This window comes from Heterodontus francisci, chromosome 7 (genome assembly GCF_036365525.1).
Source record: "Heterodontus francisci isolate sHetFra1 chromosome 7, sHetFra1.hap1, whole genome shotgun sequence".
In the NCBI taxonomy this organism is placed as follows: domain Eukaryota; kingdom Metazoa; phylum Chordata; class Chondrichthyes; order Heterodontiformes; family Heterodontidae; genus Heterodontus; species Heterodontus francisci.
Window position 1 is genome coordinate 46,408,863 of NC_090377.1, and position 18,857 is coordinate 46,427,719.

General features: G+C 39.7%; 1 protein-coding gene across 1 annotated transcript in view; it reads left to right on the top strand.

The window, feature by feature from the left end:
* Positions 1-9,395: 9,395 nt before the first annotated feature.
* Positions 9,396-18,857, top strand: part of LOC137371955 (inactive dipeptidyl peptidase 10-like) — a 939,618-nt gene continuing 930,156 nt past the window's right edge. The window contains exon 1 of the mRNA XM_068035118.1: positions 9,396-9,770. Coding sequence (XP_067891219.1) covers positions 9,711-9,770 — 60 coding nt within the window. The 5' untranslated portion in view covers positions 9,396-9,710. The remainder of the gene's footprint in view (positions 9,771-18,857) is intronic.

Below are 18,857 nucleotides of genomic sequence, written 5' to 3' on the forward strand. Positions count from 1 at the left end.
GCCTACTTCAGTTCCTATCCTCCTAAATTCCAATATGTCAATGATGGATTCTGCAACAAAAATCTGCACAGAGCTGTAGTTTTTTGACAGTAGGTTTAGAATTCTAAAGTATTTAATGATTTGAAATCTATATTTAGGGATACTCTTCCGAGGTTGAAATGTTAATTAATGCCTTTTGTAAAGATGGAATGCAGAACGTTTGATGGCTTGCACAAAAATGATTTAGAACTTAATCTATCAGGTTCATTTTAATTTTTACTGTAATTATCTCAAGGTGGATTTAGAATTATCAAATCATAGAATTGCACAGTACAGAAAGAGGCTATTAAGCTCATCCTGCTTAGAAGGTTCACTGTAGGAGTTCTCCACTTAGTCCCATTTCTCTGCCTTTTTCCATATCCTTTTAAATATTTCTTTTGAAGTATTTATCCACTTATCTTTTTAAAAGCTATTATGGATTTCATTCCATTACTGTTTTTGATAGGGTGATCTATATCTAAATCACCATTTATGTAAAAACTTACCCCTAACTACTTTGTAAGGTCTTTTGTGATGCTGTTAAACTGGTGTCTTCTAATTGCTGATTCATTGGCCGGCCAGAATATATATTTCCTTATTTAATTGATCAAAATACTTCCTAACTTTAAACACCTTGATCTGTGATCCGTTACTTTTCTTTGTTCTGGTAAAAAGAGCCCCCTTTTTGAATTAAAATCTCTCATCTCTTGAATCATATTCAAGCATTTCTTGTACCTTCTGTATGGCTTTCACATTCATCCTAATGTAAGGACACATTATTTTAATTGCACCCTAACTAATAATTGCATTTGTACTCTATGCTCTTAATTTTAAGTCCAGAATCCCATTTTGTTTGCTGCATTTTTAAGGAGCCTTCTGAATTTTAAAATATTGTGTATCTGATCCTCCAGGTCTTGTGCTCTTTGTTAATTGTGTGTCAATTATATTTAAATATATGCAGATGGAGGGCATTAAGTGGGGTTTCACTTGAGCACATATAAAGAAATGCTTATTAAAACTGTGGGGTGTTTGAGTTAGGAGGTGTATGCTTGTAATGTTTCACTCTGCAAATAAATGTAAGACAGATATATACCGCAGGGCAAGAATTATAGCTGGGGGAAAGGAAATTATGATGCGATTAGGCAAGATTTAGGATGCGTAGGATGGGGAAGGAAACTGCAGGGGATGGGCACAATCGAAATGTGGAGCTTATTCAAGGAGCAGCTACTGCGTGTCCTTGATAAGTATGTACCTGTCAGGCAGGGAGGAAGTTGTCGAGCGAGGGAGCCGTGGTTGACTAAAGAAGTTGAAGCGTTTGTCAAGAGGAAGAAGAAGGCTTATGTTAGGATGAGACGTGAAGGCTCAGTTAGGGCGCTTGAGAGTTACAAGCTAGCCAGGAAGGATCTAAAGGGAGAGCTAAGAAGAGCGAGGAGAGGACACGAGAAGTCATTGGCGGATAGGACCAAGGAAAACCGTAAGGCTTTCTATAGGTATATCAGGAATAAAAGAATGACTAGAGTTAGATTAGGGCCAATCAAGGATAGTAGTGGGAAGTTGTGTGTGGAATCAGTGGAGATAGGGGAAGCGTTAAATGAATATTTTTCGTCAGTATTTACAGTAGAGAAAGAAAATGTTGTCGAGGAGAATACTGAGATACAGACTACTAGGCTAGATGGGATTGAGGTTCACAAGGAGGAGGTGTTAGCAATTTTGGAAAGTGTGAAAATAGATAAGTCCCCTGGGCCAGATGGGATATATCCTAGGATTCTCTGGGAAGCCAGGGAGGAGATTGCAGAGCCTTTGTCCTTGATCTTTATGTCGTCATTGTCGACAGGAATAGTGCCGGAAGACTGGAGGATAGCAAATGTTGTCCCCTTGTTCAAGAAGGGGAGTAGAGACAGCCCTGGTAATTATAGACCTGTGAGCCTTACTTCGGTTGTGGGTAAAATGTTGGAAAAGGTTACAAGAGATAGGATTTATAATCATCTTGAAAAGAATAAGTTCATTAGCGATAGTCAGCACGGTTTTGTGAAGGGTAGGTCGAGCCTCACAAACCTTATTGAGTTTTTTGAGAAGGTGACCAAATAGGTGGATGAGGGTAAAGCCGTGGATGTGGTGTATATGGATTTCAGTAAGGCGTTTGATAAGGTTCCCCACGGTAAGCTATTGCAGAAAATACGGAAGTATGGGATTGAAGGTGATTTAGTGCTTTGGATCAGAAATTGGCTAGCTGAAAGAAGACAGAGGGTGGTGGTTGATGGCAAATGTTCATCCTGGAGTTTAGTTACTAGTGGTGTACTGCAAGGATCTGCTGTTTGTCATTTTTATAAATGACCTGGATGAGGGTGTAGAAGGGTGGGTTAGTAAATTTGCGGATGACACTAAGGTCGGTGGAGTTGTGGATAGTGCCGAAGGATGTTGTAGGTTTACAGAGGGACATAGATAGGCTGCAGAGCTGGGCTGAGAGATGGCAAATGGAGTTTAATGCGGAAAAGTGTGAGGTGATTCACTTTGGAAGGAGTAACAGGAATGCAGAGTACTGGGCTAATGGGAAGATTCTTGGTAGTGTAGATGAGCAGAGAGATCTTGGTGCCCAGGTACATAAATCCCTGAAAGTTGCCACCCAGGTTAATAGGGTTGTTAAGAAGGCATATGGTGTGTTCGCTTTTATTAGTAGGGGGATCGAGTTTCGGAGCCACGAGGGCATGCTGCAGCTGTACAAATCTCTGGTGCGGCCGCACCTGGAGTATTACGTGCAGTTCTGGTCACCGCATTATAGGAAGGATGTGGAAGCTTTGGAAAGGGTGCAGAGGAGATTTACTAGGATGTTGCCTGGTATGGAGGGGAGGTCTTACGAGGAAAGGCTGAGGGACTTGAGGTTGTTTTCGTTAGAGAGAAGGAGGAGGAGAGGTGACTTAATAGAGACATATAAGATAATCAGAGGGTTAGATAGGGTGGATAGTGAGAGTCTTTTTCCTCGGATGGTGATGGCAAACACGAGGGGACATAGCTTTAAGTTGACAGGTGATAGATATAGGACAGATGTCAGAGGTAGTTTCTTTACTCAGAGAGTAGTAGGGGCGTGGAACGCCCTGCCTGCAACAGTAGTAGACTCGCCAACTTTAAGGGCATTTAAGTGGTCATTGGATAGACATATGGATGAAAATGGAATAGTGTAGGTCAGATGGTTTCACAGGTCGGCGCAACATCGAGGGCCGAAGGGCCTGTACTGCGCTGTAATGTTCTATGTTCTATGTTCTGAGTAAAGATTGGCTCCAGTAATATCCTTCATCAACTGGCTTTCCGAAATAGAACAATCTTCTATTATTTTTAAAGTTTTACCATTACTTTTGTCCCTTGCTCCACCCCTTCACTTCTCATTTAAAATACTCATTGTTTACTGGCCACCCAAGTACCATGAATATTTTCTCACTGAGATATCTTCACTGCTTTTTTCCCTCTGCTTCAGCCCTGAGTGACTTATCATCAGTGATTTTAACCTCCACCTCAATCTGCTCTCTCTCTCCTCTGAGTTCATTGCCCTTCTATCCTCCCTTAATCTCTGTCTTCATGTAAACTCCCCAACCCATATTCACAGCCACCTCTGCCCTTGACATCTCACATGGCCTCACTACTCTAATCATTCACAAATAAGGTAATCTCTGAACACTTCCTTGTATCGTTCTCAACTAACATCCCCCCCGCCCCCCATCGCCCTTCCCAACCCAACTTCTTCCTTTCCTGGAAATAGACTCTATTCCAATTCACTTACAACTGCAATTTCAGAATTCCAACTGTCGAGTCTTTGGCCCTCCACTCAGCACAACATTTCTACAGCTACTGATCTGCTTAACCACACCCTGACCTCCAACTTTGATTCCAAAGTCCCCATTAAAACAATTAGTCTCTGTTTCCCCCTTTAAGACACTCCTTAAAATCTAGCTCTTTGACAAAGCTTTTGGCTATCTGTCCTAATATCTCCTGATGTGATTCGGTGTCAAATTTTGGATTATAATGCTCCTGTGAAGCACTTTGGCATTTTTTTATGACATTAAAGATGCTATATAAATACAAGTTAATCATCATCTCCTCCTCCTCATCATCATCCTTGCTCCCTATGTCTAAGGGTGCATTAATGCTGTAGTACTAAGGCAAGATCTGGCTGGACAACATCAAGGGTCCTTTTACCTAAAGTGCCCACTACTTTAGGATCATCCGAGAGGGCAAATATTGCCCACTACCAACCACCTCCTTAAATCCCTCTACCCTGTCTCTACCAACCTCAGGAGTTTCTGGATTTCTTTGGCACCATTGAGTCAGGTACCCGTTGCCCTCCTAGCCCAAACCATCCTCAAGGATCTCCTCTACTTTAGTCCATGATGCTCCGTTTCTGTTCCTTTACTTACCTTTCCTTCATGGTCCTATGCTGGTGGACATTCTAAAAGGTTTCTTTCCCCTAGATACTGCTCCTTTCCCGCTTCCTTTCACAACCACTTTCATCACCTTTTCCTTAAAAATGACTGACCCTCAGCCCCTGTGTTATATATTCCAGATTGCTGAAGGAAGTCAGTGATGAAATAGCAGAGGCTCTGTCCATAATTTTTAAACATCCTCGTATATGAAATTATGGCCTAAAAGGTTTCCAATGTAACACTGCTGCACATTTTCTTTCTATCATTAGCCATAGATTTGTAATGTACCTCTTTTTAAAGTTTTAATTGTATTTGTAATTTCTCTAATCATTCAAAAAATTCCAGTTTTGCTGCATCCCCTTCACTTCATGCGTGAATATACCTAGTTTGTCCCCTAATCATCTCTTGTTTGAAAGTTCCCTATTAGTTATCCATTGTCTTATCTACCTTTATCTTTGGTCAAATTCCCTTTGGTTTCAGTGGAATTGGCTTTTTTCAGTCAAGCACCTTTATTCCTCTATTTTTCATGTTTTTATATTAAACTTAACAATATTTGCTGTTTCCTAGATGTTCTCCTACTTTTATATTATTGTCCACTTTATTTCTTATGACTAGATCCAGAATTGCCTCCTTCCTCTAAAATAAAAACAAAATACTTTTGGATGCTGGAAATTTGAAATAAAAACAGAAAGTGCTGGAAATACTCGGCAGATCAGGCAGCATCTGTGGAGAGAGAAGCTCAGTTAACATTTCAGATCTGTGACCTTACATCAGAACTGCTCTTCAAAGAATTATTATTTTGCCATTGCTTTTGGCTCTCCTCCTTTACCTCCACCTCCCCAGTTCTCTCCTCTCCCAAATTTATTTTTTTATTTTTATTTTTTATTTATTTAGAGATACAGCACTGAAACAGGCCCTTCGGTCCACCGAGTCTGTGCCGACCAACAACCACCCCTTTATACTAACCCTACAGTAATCCCATATTCTACAGTAATCCCATATTCCCTATCACCTTCCTACACTGGGGGCAATTTACATCCTGTTCTGGTTCTCCTCTCTCCTCAACACCACATACCATTTTCTGGCTAACAAAGTGTACCAGTAAAATATTAGCAGACCTCTACCAGTGCCATTCCATAACTGATTACCGAGAGCTACAGTTAACTTCACCTGTGCATATTCCTGCATTGAATCCAGCAGATTCAAAACTAACTTTTAACATCGAATTTGATAAATCCTTGAATGGAAAATATTCACAGGGCTATGGGAAAAGAGCAGGGGAGCAGGACTAATTGAAATACTCTATCAAAGAGCCAACACAGGCATAAGGGGCTGAATGGCCTTCATCAGTGCCTTATCATACCATGATACTGCTACTATGATTTCTCTGTGGAAATGCCTCACTTCTCTTCATCATCTACTCAAAATGGAGATCAGAAAATTGTGAGCAGAACCCCATAACTTAGGTCACTGGAATGATGTGTTGTGCCACCATGCCTCCAGGCACTGAAGGTAAAAAGGAATTTTAGTGAAATTTTGCAGCTGTTTTTTGTGCCATGCCTGTCTGAAGAATCCTTTTGCATTTAGAGGGAAGAGGTTTTATCTTTAAATTCTTTTACTGTACCCTGAAACTCAAGGGAGGAATATTATGCTCTCCCCCCATGGTAGGTTTGGAGGCATGGAGAGCATATAAATTGGTGGGGTGGGGGAGAACCCCACAACCTTTCCGCCTCTGCTGAAATTAATTCTGGGGTGGGAAGGCCTGTGAACGGCCTCCCCACCCTGTTGCCAATTGAGGTCCTTAAGTGGGCAATTATTGCCCAATTAAGGGCCTCATCCTGCCACCACCACAATTAGTGAGCGGCAGGTGGACCTGTTGCAGCACGGGAAGCACTGCAAGGAAAAACGTGCGGGTTGCTTACTGGCTCTGGGAAGAGGGTGGGGGGGGGTCCCTCGTTAAAAGGTACTTAGTGCCTGAATGAGGAGCCCAGCATCGGAAGGGGAAGTCCCACTGAGAACCACTGCCCTGCCCTCACTGCTGACCCCCCTACACATCCCTCTCCCACTACCATACCCCATGAGACCTCTTCCCCTCCGCCCACCCCCCGCACCTGACCTACTTGTGGCCTGGGTCCAGGACTGCTCCTTGGCCTTGGGTGGGTACCCCACCGGCAACAAGTGCCACCTCTGCATTGGTGCAGCTCAGTTAAACAGCTTCCAGCCTTTGATTGGTGGGCAACTCTCAGAGAGCGGGACTTCTGTTCTCAGGGTCTATGATCCTGTAGAAGGCCTGCCGCTGTCCAGTTAAGTGCCTAATTGGCTGAAGGGGCAATCCAGGGATCTCAGCGGCATTTTGCTGGAGGTTGAGACCCCCAATCGCCCGGATAAAATCCTGGCCTCAGTATGCATTCTACAACTTTCTTATGTTGATTTGCATCATCTAAATTCATTTCATTTGAAACTCCTAATCTTAACACTGATTTAAAGGCTGAGGGAGAAGGCCTCCTTTCCATCCATCTAGTTTGCTGTTGAGCCTAGGTTCCAGAAATGAAAGCACAATCCTGTTAGCATACTGTGCCACTACTGTTCTTAAATGGATTAAACCCAGACAAGGTTATATACTGAATGAGGTCATATGGAGTTAGGCTACCTATGATGGGAATCTAACACTTACTGAATTCTTTCACCACCAATCTCTCTAATCTGTTTCCGAATGGATGAACATGACCAACAGATTTTTGTTAGTAGTATATTTTTATTGTGGTTGACAAGCTCAGAATGACCCGTACCTGTGTTTAATACATTAAAGACAGCAATTGCAATTTGTCGACAAAATGATCCTCAAAACTTTCCAATGATAGGCATGTTAAAGCCATAGCCCCAATTATTTCATTGTTGTCTAATTGCTAAACTAGTTAGTATTTGCATTAGTTAAAATTAAACTTTAAAACATTGATTATGCTAGTTCTTTCATTTAACGGTTCCATTTCTCTCCTTTTTCTTGCTGTTTTATTATGTTTCTTATTCCCTTCAGCCAGAGTATCCTATAAATTAATGTTTCAGCTTGTTGTATATTTTGTTTTATCTTTCCAAATCATTTTTGATGGTTGCCACTGTATGCTGGTATCATGTATAATGAATAAGTAATTATATAAGTGCTTTGATCATGCACACTATGCTAGGCTAAGGGGCTAAAGGATGTTGTGAGGAACTATTTACCCTACATAAACATCAATAATTTATTCCAAACACGGAGTAATTATTTGTAGCGTGTATGGATCAAAGCTTTTAATGTAGTGCAGCTGGTCTCAATATCATATTGTCTAAAATGAACCGCAGGAAGAAATAACTATGGCGCTCCGAGTGGTTAAAAATTGTAATGTGTATAGATGGATTTGTGCACTATCCTTTCATCTCTGGGATCCTGGTTCAAATCCAGGGCGGACTGATGGAATTCAAGTGTTTTAACAACATTGCCAATAAGAGTCCTATATGAAACAAGTTTTAGAAATCTCAGACACTTTTACTGGGCATAGGCCTGAACAGCAAAACTGCCGATAATTTGGCACTAAATGGGCAATGCCACTCAGTTCAGAAGGATTGCTGATCTGGGGGAGTCAAAATATTCACACTGGTGTAGTAAAGAAAAGCAAGGTTTTCTGAGGTCAGTGTTAATGGACAAAGTAAAGAAAGCCTTGCTCAGGATTGGGTTGTTTGGACCTTAGTTGTGAGTGTTTGAACTGGAGGATAAAACTGAGGCCAAAAAGGTATCCCATTTCCAAAGATTGACATTATTACTCACAGTAAATTTACCTCCTTCTGTCCTGCCAAAAGAATCACTGGAATTGTTCACAATCAAATAATGAATTGAACAGCACAACTGGACAGCTTGCTTTTGTATGGTAACTAACATACAGTGCCATATTTTAAACAGCAAACAATTTCCTGTTAAGTGATTAGATAATAATGCAGCACAGGAGAAAATAGCATCCTTTTTGCCTTATCAATTATTCAGAAATGAGAAACTGGCACTGCAGTAATAAACTGATAATCCATTAAGCTCGTTTGAATTAATTATTTTACAAAAATATTAATAGAATGTTCTATGTATTTTATGTGCATTCTGTGCAGTTGATTTTATAAACTGATTTTGAAAATGATTAATATTTATACAGACATGAATATCACATTTACATCAGTTGAAATCTACATATTTTCACAATCTTAAATACAGTAATTTGACTTTGAAATATGGGAAGATTTGTGGTTATCAGTTGTTTTTCAGTAAAAGCATAAATTTCTAAAGTATTGCCTTATAAAGCATTCATAATTAGTTATTATAAAGTCATCCACTTTTTACACAGATTTTTAAAAATACAACAGACCTGTTTTGATTTGTCTTTAGTCACAGCATATTGACTGCCCTCTAAGGCTGCACTAACAACTCTCATGTATTTCCATGGAGATGAGTTAATTGATATTTTAATGCAGCAAGCTATCTCTGTGCAGTCACTACTTTAAGGTTTCATTATTTCTCACAAGCAGGCATAATTAAAGAATACACATTGCAGCATTGTGGGTCACTGTATTTATTAAGGCTGCTAATTTGCATGAGGCAGCACTTGCATCCGTACTGACATGCAAGGTTGCTAGGAAGGACCTGACTAATCACTAAGTGGCCTGCTTATTGCTGCTGCTTGATCATTGCTGCTCACAGGATCATTTCCCCCCTCCTTTTTTCATTTGAAATGGTTTCTTCCAACTGAGGGAGGGAAACTGAATTTGACATTTGATTTTCCTCCAGATGTGCTAATCAGTGGCAGTGAACACTGCAGAAGAGAAGAGCAGAGAGCAGCAAGAGCTTACCTGTCAGACTTTGTCATTTACTGACATGACAGTAAGGTTTTAAATGCTTGCAGTTGAGCTTTGAGATTTGCCCTTGGCCTTGTCTTTTTGTTCCCAAGTTCCTTGAGAATGTGAATTACAGCACACAGATGTGTTGGCACCTTGTCAACTGATTGCCTACTGCCTCGTGTTTTGACAGTTTAATTTTTAACCGCCTCTTCGCATTTGCTGCTTCATTACAGCATTTGCCCTGATTAAGGGGACTTGCAGCAGGTTGGCAGGCCAGGCAGTGGGAACTTCAGGGGCTACTCCTGCTTTGCTGTTATCTTCAGCTGCAGTTTTCAGGCTTTCAAGAAAGAGACCTGTCATGCATCAGCTGCCAAGTTAGGAGCCTAATACTGAACTGCGAGTGAGTAAGTGTGCCCAAAATCTACAATGACAGCCATGAAGGAGCAGCCTAACATGGGGAGGGGAAGCCAACAGCAACAAGACCAGGTATTGGTCTCTTAAGACATTTTTTTTCCACTTTCAGTTGTTACAGAATAATTTTAAATGTGATGATCTATATAAACTTATATTTTACAGTGAGTTTTTTAAATATATATATATGTCACAGCATAATTCCAGTCATCTTTCCTTGCACCATTGAAATGTGAAAGCATTTTCCTTGAAAATATGAGCAAACTAAAAGAGCTGATTTGTTAACAATATTACTGTTTTCATATTCTATTTTTGTTTGCAATTCAGAATAAACCTGTTTTATAGAAGTTTCCTGACAGTTTTTATTCAAATTATAAGCCATTTGCTTAACTCTAAGCTTCAGCATTATTTTCTTCTGTACCTTCTTCTTTGAATTGCTTTGTGAAATGAAACTGGTTATTTACGATCCTGAGACTGTGCTTTCAGCAACTGTCAGCTGAGGCATAAACTGCAGTAGACAGAGCTACAGTGTAAGAACCTTTCTTTATTTGCTTGCTTGTCGAGGTTACATTGGGGTATGCCACACATTTTAAAAAGCTGTTTATATGAATAGGCTGGAATGATTCCCTGAATTAGTATCTGGTATTGTTTATAAAAATTAGTGGTTGTAAAATACATTGTCAACTCTCTGGTTATTGTGTAATTAGTGAAACCGGAAGGAGGACAGTCTCACTGCTGTAGAGATGCTCTGTATTCAGTGTATGTTATGCTGTAATTCATTTCTTGTCTTTCAGTTTATCATGGGATTTACCACAATCTAGATGTGGATTGGTTGAGATTACAGAATGCTTTACCAAAGCTAGATGATTTCTAATGGTTGAGGATGGGGAAACTAACTTCCAGTCATACAAATCTTTCTGATGCCAATATTAGACTCCCATGGACTGAATTTGAATAAGATTGACGTTTCTCAGTAATTTGATTGACAACAAAAATACAATAATTTGTTGAGATGACTATATTTACAGAATTGTTCTAGATAATTTTACTCAGCTCAATGTATTAATCATAAATCTGAATTAGGTTACAGATATTATACTCAAGAGATAAATGAGAATCTTTCACCTACAGTTCTGGTTGTAAAAATACCAAAACAACATTAAGTTCCAGTTCCCATGAAGTGATCTCAAAATTTTACTTCTGTCTGTTAAACACAGTAATATTATTATTTTGCTGAATGCTTCATTTAATTGCATCCAGTTTATTCATAGGCTGTCGTATAGTTGTAACTTATTGTTCAAACAAAAAGTTAAAATAGCAGTGCTCAAAGAAATATAAGTTAATGCTGTACAGAGTGCATTTTGTTGCAACCTAAATGCAGAACTATGCCGATAAAAGGATTAATACTGTTATGGAAGCACATTCTGTTTCTAAAGCTACTCAAGTGGAAGCCGTAGAATAAACATTTTGCAGTTTGCTCATTATTAAGGAAGGAAAATCCAACATGCAGATCGTAGAGAATAATAAATAGATTTTTCATTGTGTTCTTTTAATCACTTGCTCTTCGCTGGTATTGACAAATTTCAACAAATGCTCCAGTTTTTTCTGCCTGTTTTCAGATGACTCATGATTATATTCAACATTATTTAATACACTTAGATGAACATAAGGAGAACGTCATAACATTATTTTAACATCAGATGAATACTAACAGGCTTTATTTAAATGAATACCAAATCACTCAATCACTTAGTGAAAAGTACCATTTAATATTTTGCTATCCAATTAACTCCATGAGTATTAGCAGATAACGGTTTATTTTTGTACCACTTTAAAAAAAAAAGCCTAACACATTCTAGTTTTAGAGATTATGGCAACTAATATTAAGTTTCTGTCCTTTTCAATTTTCAGTATCATATAATATATACTTTGCATTCTTTTCATGGTAAACTGGCAAAATGTTGTCGAAAGCAATAATGAGAATGTACTGTTTGAGAGGTGCAGAATATCTTTTAGTATAAAACTAAAATTCAAGGAGAAATTGAAAAACACTTTATTAGATAAGACCTTTGCAATATTAATAAATTAGAAATGCAGGTTTCTATAAATATATTCCTTTCTATACTAGTTCACACAGGTGCACCATGCACAGGCTCTAGCATCTGTGCTCACAGATAAACCCCAGCCACTGTACAGTACTTGGTTTTTTGAGGGGTGGGTTTAATCCATAGTAACATCAAGAAAGTTGTTATTTAGTTTTGTTCTATACTTATTCATAAAAGTCCACCAATCGACACTAAATCACTAAACTTGCAGATTTTCATGGTAATTCAATGCTAATTTGCTCTAAGTTAATATTTCAGTAATGATCACTTTTTTTCTAAGTATTTTTCTTGTTGCTTTCACTTCATGACAGAGGTCATTTGACTTAGGTTTAGCTAGATGGTGTGCTTCACTTGTGGTATAGCAAATAAATGATACAAATGTTCACAATCTGAACATTTGCAATCTGTTAGCTATATTAGAAGCTTAAATAATACGTATTCATTTTTCCCTGCTCTTAAAAACACATACACGAGTTTGTGTGTCATTTTCAGGTTTGATAGCACTTTAATTAATAAATAAATTGTTAACTGAATGTTTGCTTATATGTACTTTCAATAATGAGGTAAAATCTGTTCTTCTCTCTCACTCCATTTTTTAATAACCACAGTATAGATTTAGAAAACAATCTTACTGATATCTGAAAAAAATGCAGTATCGTACAAAGTAACATTCAGTACTGTATGAGTTAACATAATCGAATTATTTTGCAGTCTGTGTTACATACAATGTTTGATTCACTGATTTTCTAGTAGCTCACATAACTGCACTAATATTATTGTATTAATCTGAAGTGACTCCTTTAATACCGAAAGAGATGCTTAGTATTCTCAGTTATTTCCCTCTATATTCCAGCACCGCGCTCCAGCATCTGCCTCATTTCTGTACAAGTTCTCTTGCATGTCTGCACTGCAGTGCTAGCTATAAACTAGTATAGGGTTGTACAGTATTACACAGAGAGCTTAGTGAACTGAACTAGGCATTGTACCGAGGATATCGGTAGAAATCCGTGGTATTGCAATGGTAAAATGATACACTACATCTGGGGATTTTAGAGAATACAGGATTAGGTGGTACAATCTCTGCACAGTAATTAAATAGATGATGTGACATGATATTCAGTTATTTTAGGGAATAGAGGATTAGATGGTACAATCTCTGTACAATAATTAAGTAGGTTATGTGACATGATATTCAGTTATTAAAACAAGTTGAGATGGAAAGGATTTTAAAATGTTAATATCTGCAGCTCATGTTCTTTCAGGACAAATCCTGTAAAATGATTTATTTTGGAGTTGTTTAAAGCTACTCTGCCCCATAGTGGTCATTTTTAAATAATATATTATACCAACACTTGCCCATTAGTATTTATGTGACCAGCATTTCTAGAAAAAGCATTACCATTTCAGTGGTCGTTCCTTTGAAATGTTAATATCCAGCAGCTTTTGATTCAAATCATTTGCTTTGTTTGGTTTAGCCTGCTCTGCCAGATGTAAAGATACACATTACAGTATTAATTTGCTAAATACCTCCATCTAATGAACACTAGTCTTCCTATACAAATTATTAAATCAGATAAATTCTACATTGCTTTAAAGGATTTCTTCAGTAATCAGATTGCTAAAGATAAGATGCAATACTGTATAGTTTTGAGACTGTGGCAAATCTAAGGTTAACAATGAGCATAATATCCTTCCATAGACTACAAGAGTACAGAACAGTGCACAGTGCAAGATTATTAAATCCCATTATTATGTTATTTTGCATACAGAGTAAAATAGGGTGAATGTTATGTTTTAAATTGTGATGTATGAAAAAAAATCAGTTTGTCCTGTATAAGAGAAGTGGCAGTAGAGAGTTCCAGACTGTGCTTTCTTCTACCACGGAAGCCAATAAGCACACATGGACATGAAACTTATCCTGCCCAAGGCAAGGTGCATTTTTATTAACTTCTTGTGCTCCTATTATTTGCCAATTGGAGTTCAGACAAGAATGTAAGTGGGGTTTTTTTTAATTTTAAGAAAACATTTTTCACAATGAAAATGGGGCATAGTGCATGCAATAGCACATGAAATTACTGTGCAAAGTTCACTGTCTGAATTATTCGCCTCTGAGATATTATTATTTGCTTGTTGATGGCTGAATAAAATGTTATTATTTTAGATGATATAGAATAAAGTTTTCAAGCCAGCTCAGAACTCATCACTGGAATGTTAATTGGCATCTCATTTATACTAATATTAACGGCTGCATATCTTGGTGCTGTTTTATTGTTCTTTATCATGTTGCCTACTATAGCAATTCATTTTTAATCTTGAAACCCTCAATCCTGGAAAAAAAGGAAAAAGATTGCCAGAGGTATGACTGTCAATAGACTTGCTGAGCATTTGTATTTCTAATGTACTATCACATGCCATGAGACTATTAAAACAGTAGGGATTTGAAACAAATTTCAATGGATTTTGTCAAGGTTAAAAATGCAAAGATTTCTTGGTACTTTCTCTAGTCCTGGCTTATTGTAATTAGTGTAATAAAGTAGTGAACTAATCCATAGCACTTTTTGATCTCCCCTCTTGTTATTACTTTCAATCCATTATATTTTCTATTTTTAAAAAAGTCATTAGATTTAAGCAATTTACAATACTATGATGAGCATGCAATGCTTTGCCCCAGCTATTTGACTACCTAGACAGGTTGAGGTATTAACATATAGTTAATTATAGTTCAAATTATTATTCAATTCCTTTGTATTAATAACAGTCCTTTTTTGTTATCACAGCCAGTCTGTCATCTAAGTTTGATGAACTTAAGCAGCTGCATATTTTTTATGCTTATTAAAAATGACATGGTAGAAATGGAACTAAAATAAAATAATAAAGGAATCAAAGATTATAGAAGAAACCAGTTTTGTAGGAAGCTAAGTTAAGGAAGTGTGAAAGAGAGTGCTGTAAAATAGTTTTATCTATGTGATCCAATAAAGGGATCATTTTCTTTGTGATGCCACATGGCCATTTGGAATCCACAAATATCTTGCAAATCAGCAATGCTGTGTATTTTCATCTGGGGCCTATGTTCTGCAGTGGATGTAAGATCATAAGGGATTTGTGGCATTTCTGCATTGAGGCGGAGATGCACCAAATTCCGTTATCCTTGAAACCCCCTCGAGATCTTCTTGTGTCTTAATTTGGAGATAATCCATTACAACTGCTTCAGTCTGTCATATGACATTTTCATATGTGAATACAACTGCTTATTAATGAATTGCCTACCAAAGCCATCTTATCTGTTCTTTAACAGGAATCCCTTGTGGCCCAGTGATGATTCTTGAGGACATCACTGTGCCAACTTTGATCTTAAAAATTAGTAATTGCAGTTTCTGAAGTTCAGAGCCAAGCTAAATGCTCTTGCATGATTTTCTGATGAAGCGAATATCTTGCTCTGCAGCAATCATATTATTTGCATCTTGTGCAAAATAATTTATAGAATTACAACTCATGGAATGTCATCACTGTCTTTAGAAAATAAAGGATTTCCAAAAATTAATGCCATATTGTCAATGCATTAAATTTTGAATGAAAACAGAAAATGCTGGAAATACTCAGCAGGTCAGGTGGCATATGTGGAGGGAGTAACTGAGTTAAAGGCCGGAATTTTACGTGGGGCGGGGGCCCTATTCACCAGCCGAAAAATTGGTGCCGAGCCCGGCTCTGGCGGGCATGGGAGCCAGACCGGATTTTACACTCCTCAGGCCTTGAGCCTTGGTCTTGAGCAGGACTTCCACCTGCTTGAGGCAGGAAGTCCCGCCTAATGAAACTGCCAGCCAAACAGCGGGCCGGCAGCTCTTAGTCCCAGCAATGCCATCGGGGGCAGTGGCTACTGCTGAGACTACACCTAGCCATCGCAAGAAGATGAAAGATTGCCCCATAAAAAAGGTACGTTTTTAGGGCCTCGTCGGGGACAATCGGCCAGGCCCCAGTGAGGAAAAGGGAGTCGGTTAAGGGGGCGGAGGGAGTGTTGTGCGTTGGGGGCGGTTGGGGTTTCAGAGGCGGCCCTCTGAGAGGCACAGGGTGCCCGATCAGAAGAGCCTCCCCCCACCACCCCCCCACCCCACCCAGAGCCTGCAAGAAGGCCGTCTAGTTTCATCAGGCGGGCTTTTTGAGTTGCTGCCCGCCAGCCAAGGGTAAAATACCCCTGGCAGCAGGCGGAGGCCCTTAAGTGCCAGTTAATTGGCCAATTAAGGGCTTTGCTTGGCCTAGCGTGGGCGGGCCGTCTCTCGCCGCCACTGCCCCATGTAAATTGGCAATGGGTGGGTTGGAAGGAAGTTGGGAACGGCCCCCACCCCCCGCCTCCCACTCAATTTTTTGCTCCCCCTCTTCCCCCCCCCCCCCCCCCACTCCGCTACCAGCCCGCTCGTTTTGGGGGGCATAAAATTTTGACCAACATTTCAGGTTGATTTTAACTCACTCAAAACTCATTCACTTGCACAGAGGTCGATGACCTTTCATTAAAACAATAAACTTGGTATGATATTAAGCCTTTTTTGGGCTGTAGCAGAGTATTTCAGTGTGATGGATATCCATGTGTGCATGTATTCGGCAGTCTAATAGAAACAGAGTGGTATAACTATAGCTTGCTTCCACATGAAGTGGTGTTCGGTATGCATCAATGCAAAAATGGCAGTATAAATTGGCAGACAGGGCCCAAGCTGGCTTCTAGAGACTGTCTCATCTCACCTGTACTTCACATTGGGAATAATATGATTTAAATCTGATCTAAAGCTGGGTTTACAAAATCCTTAGAAATTCCATTGAATTTACAGGCACCAATGTACATTTAGGATTGAACTTATTTAATGTCATGAGACAATTGGTGCCATCACGTGCACACTCCTAACACTACAAAGTAGCCACTGGAGCAGCAAAGCTCTGTGCATGTACCTGTCATAGCCTGCAGTATAATACTGATCTTGGCATCTGTAATTTGTGCTCATTGCTGACATCCCCATATCAGTAGTGCAGTATAATTGCATATTGGTTCTCAATAGATTAGGTTTAGTTACATTTAGGTGTCTTTGCACAGCAAAAGCAGACTTAACTTTACCTGAGGTGCTTCAATACAGAAAAAAATGTAACACGTCATGGGACCCAGCAGGATATTTGCTGTGCTCTGATATGCTTGATGATTTGGAATATTATGGTTGAGTTACTATCGATAACAATTTAACAATTTGACCATAAATGGGCACAGTTGTCACAGGATTATAGCTTTAAGCCATTCTTTTTTTTTCTTAAGTTGCATTTGTGACATTTCTGCCTTGCTTTCAAATAGACCTAAATATTGGCAATGGGAACATTTGACTAATTATTATCATTGCTTAGCAGAAGCTATGATAAATAGTTCTTTTTCCTGCTGTACTTTGCTGACTGTCCCAAATACCAGAAGTGATGGCAACAGCCAATTATCAATGGTATAACTCTGAAGAGCCTGTAGTAACTATTATGGAACAGTGTAATGGTTTGTGTACAATTTATAGCACTGGCTAGGTTTAATGTTCAGATTCAACTTTTGAAGTTTCCCCATGCTTCGAAAGGAATGCTATTGTTAGGACCAAGATGGGAGGAGTGCACTGTTTGTTCTAGTCCCACTTTTCCACAGGCCATAACATTATATTTAAATTTTCCCACTTACCAAAACAGTCAACCATATACTCTATTTTTCCCTAGAATAAAGCACACCAACCAGTTTTCTTTAATAAACAACAACATTATCAGTTTATTAGAAACCAAGGTGGGAATTTTATGCCTCGTCTGGGGATCTGTTCCATATTTTATGGGTCCCCAGACTTTAACTGTGCCGAGGCGGGACTTCCACCCACTTGAGGTAAGAAGTCCCGCCTCATTGAGCTGCTAGCCAATCAGCAGGCCAGCAGCTCTTAGTCCCAACAGCGCCACTGGGAGCGGTGGCCACTGCTGGATTACAGTCCAGCCTAAGATAGAAGGTGACTTGGAGCCGGGAGGAAAGGTAAGTTTTGGTTGCCTCGCTGGGGTTATCGGTTGGGCCCCAGCGAGGCAAGTGTGGTCGGTTGTGGGGAAGGGGGTTGTGTTGGGTGCTGGGGGTGATTGGGGTTGTGCGAAAGGGGATTGTGTTGGATGTTGGGGGTGATTGGGGTAGTTGAGGTGGCCCTCCATCGGGCACCGTTTGCCCAATGAGCAAGACCAGCCCCCCCACCCCCGGGACAATTGACAGCCACCTGGTTTTCCCAGGTGGCTTTTTCCAGCTCCAGGACGCCCGCTTACCATGCGTACAATCCGCATGGAGGCAGGCGAAGGCCCTTCTTTGGACACGTAAGGGCCTTGATTGGCCTGGGGTGGGTGGGCCGTTTTTTCACCCACTTCCCCTCCCCCACCCCACCCCCCCCCCCCCCCACCCCCACCCTACGTAAAGGGCGGCAAAGGCGGGAGCGAGTTGGGAAAGCCTCCCACTCCATTTTATGCCACCATCCCACTTGGGGGGTGGGGCGTAAAATTCCGGTCCAAGTTTTAATCAATAATGAAGTAAAACATACACAAAATTGAAATATTAAAGCCCCTTATTTATCCTAGCCCTCCCACACACATGCATACACACATACAAGTTAACTAGGGAAAAAAAGGGATTTTTGTTCACAGCTGTTACAAAGCAATGGAAGGAAGAATAAAAAAAACACTTAGGCTGAAAAGAAGGAATGGAAAGATGCCCTTTGTTTTGGTTAGGTGTCCCAAATGCATGTCGACAACTGTCAATGGGATCTTCCTAGAACAGTTCTTTCCAGGTGACAATCAGTTTGGGTAGGCTTTCCAAGAAATGCAGTTACAGAGCTCCAAATAGGTCTTACAGCAGGAAGGCAGCAACAAGGTTTCAGTGCCCACACAGTTGATCCAAAGTTCCTTCAAAGAGACAGTGTTTCTTATACAGGAGGAAAAGGAACCTGCCATATTGGAAATACAGGGTTTCTTTTCAAGAGAGAGATGAGCTGGTATTCTCTTTTGTTGTAGGCAAAAACTCAACTGGCTTTTTTAA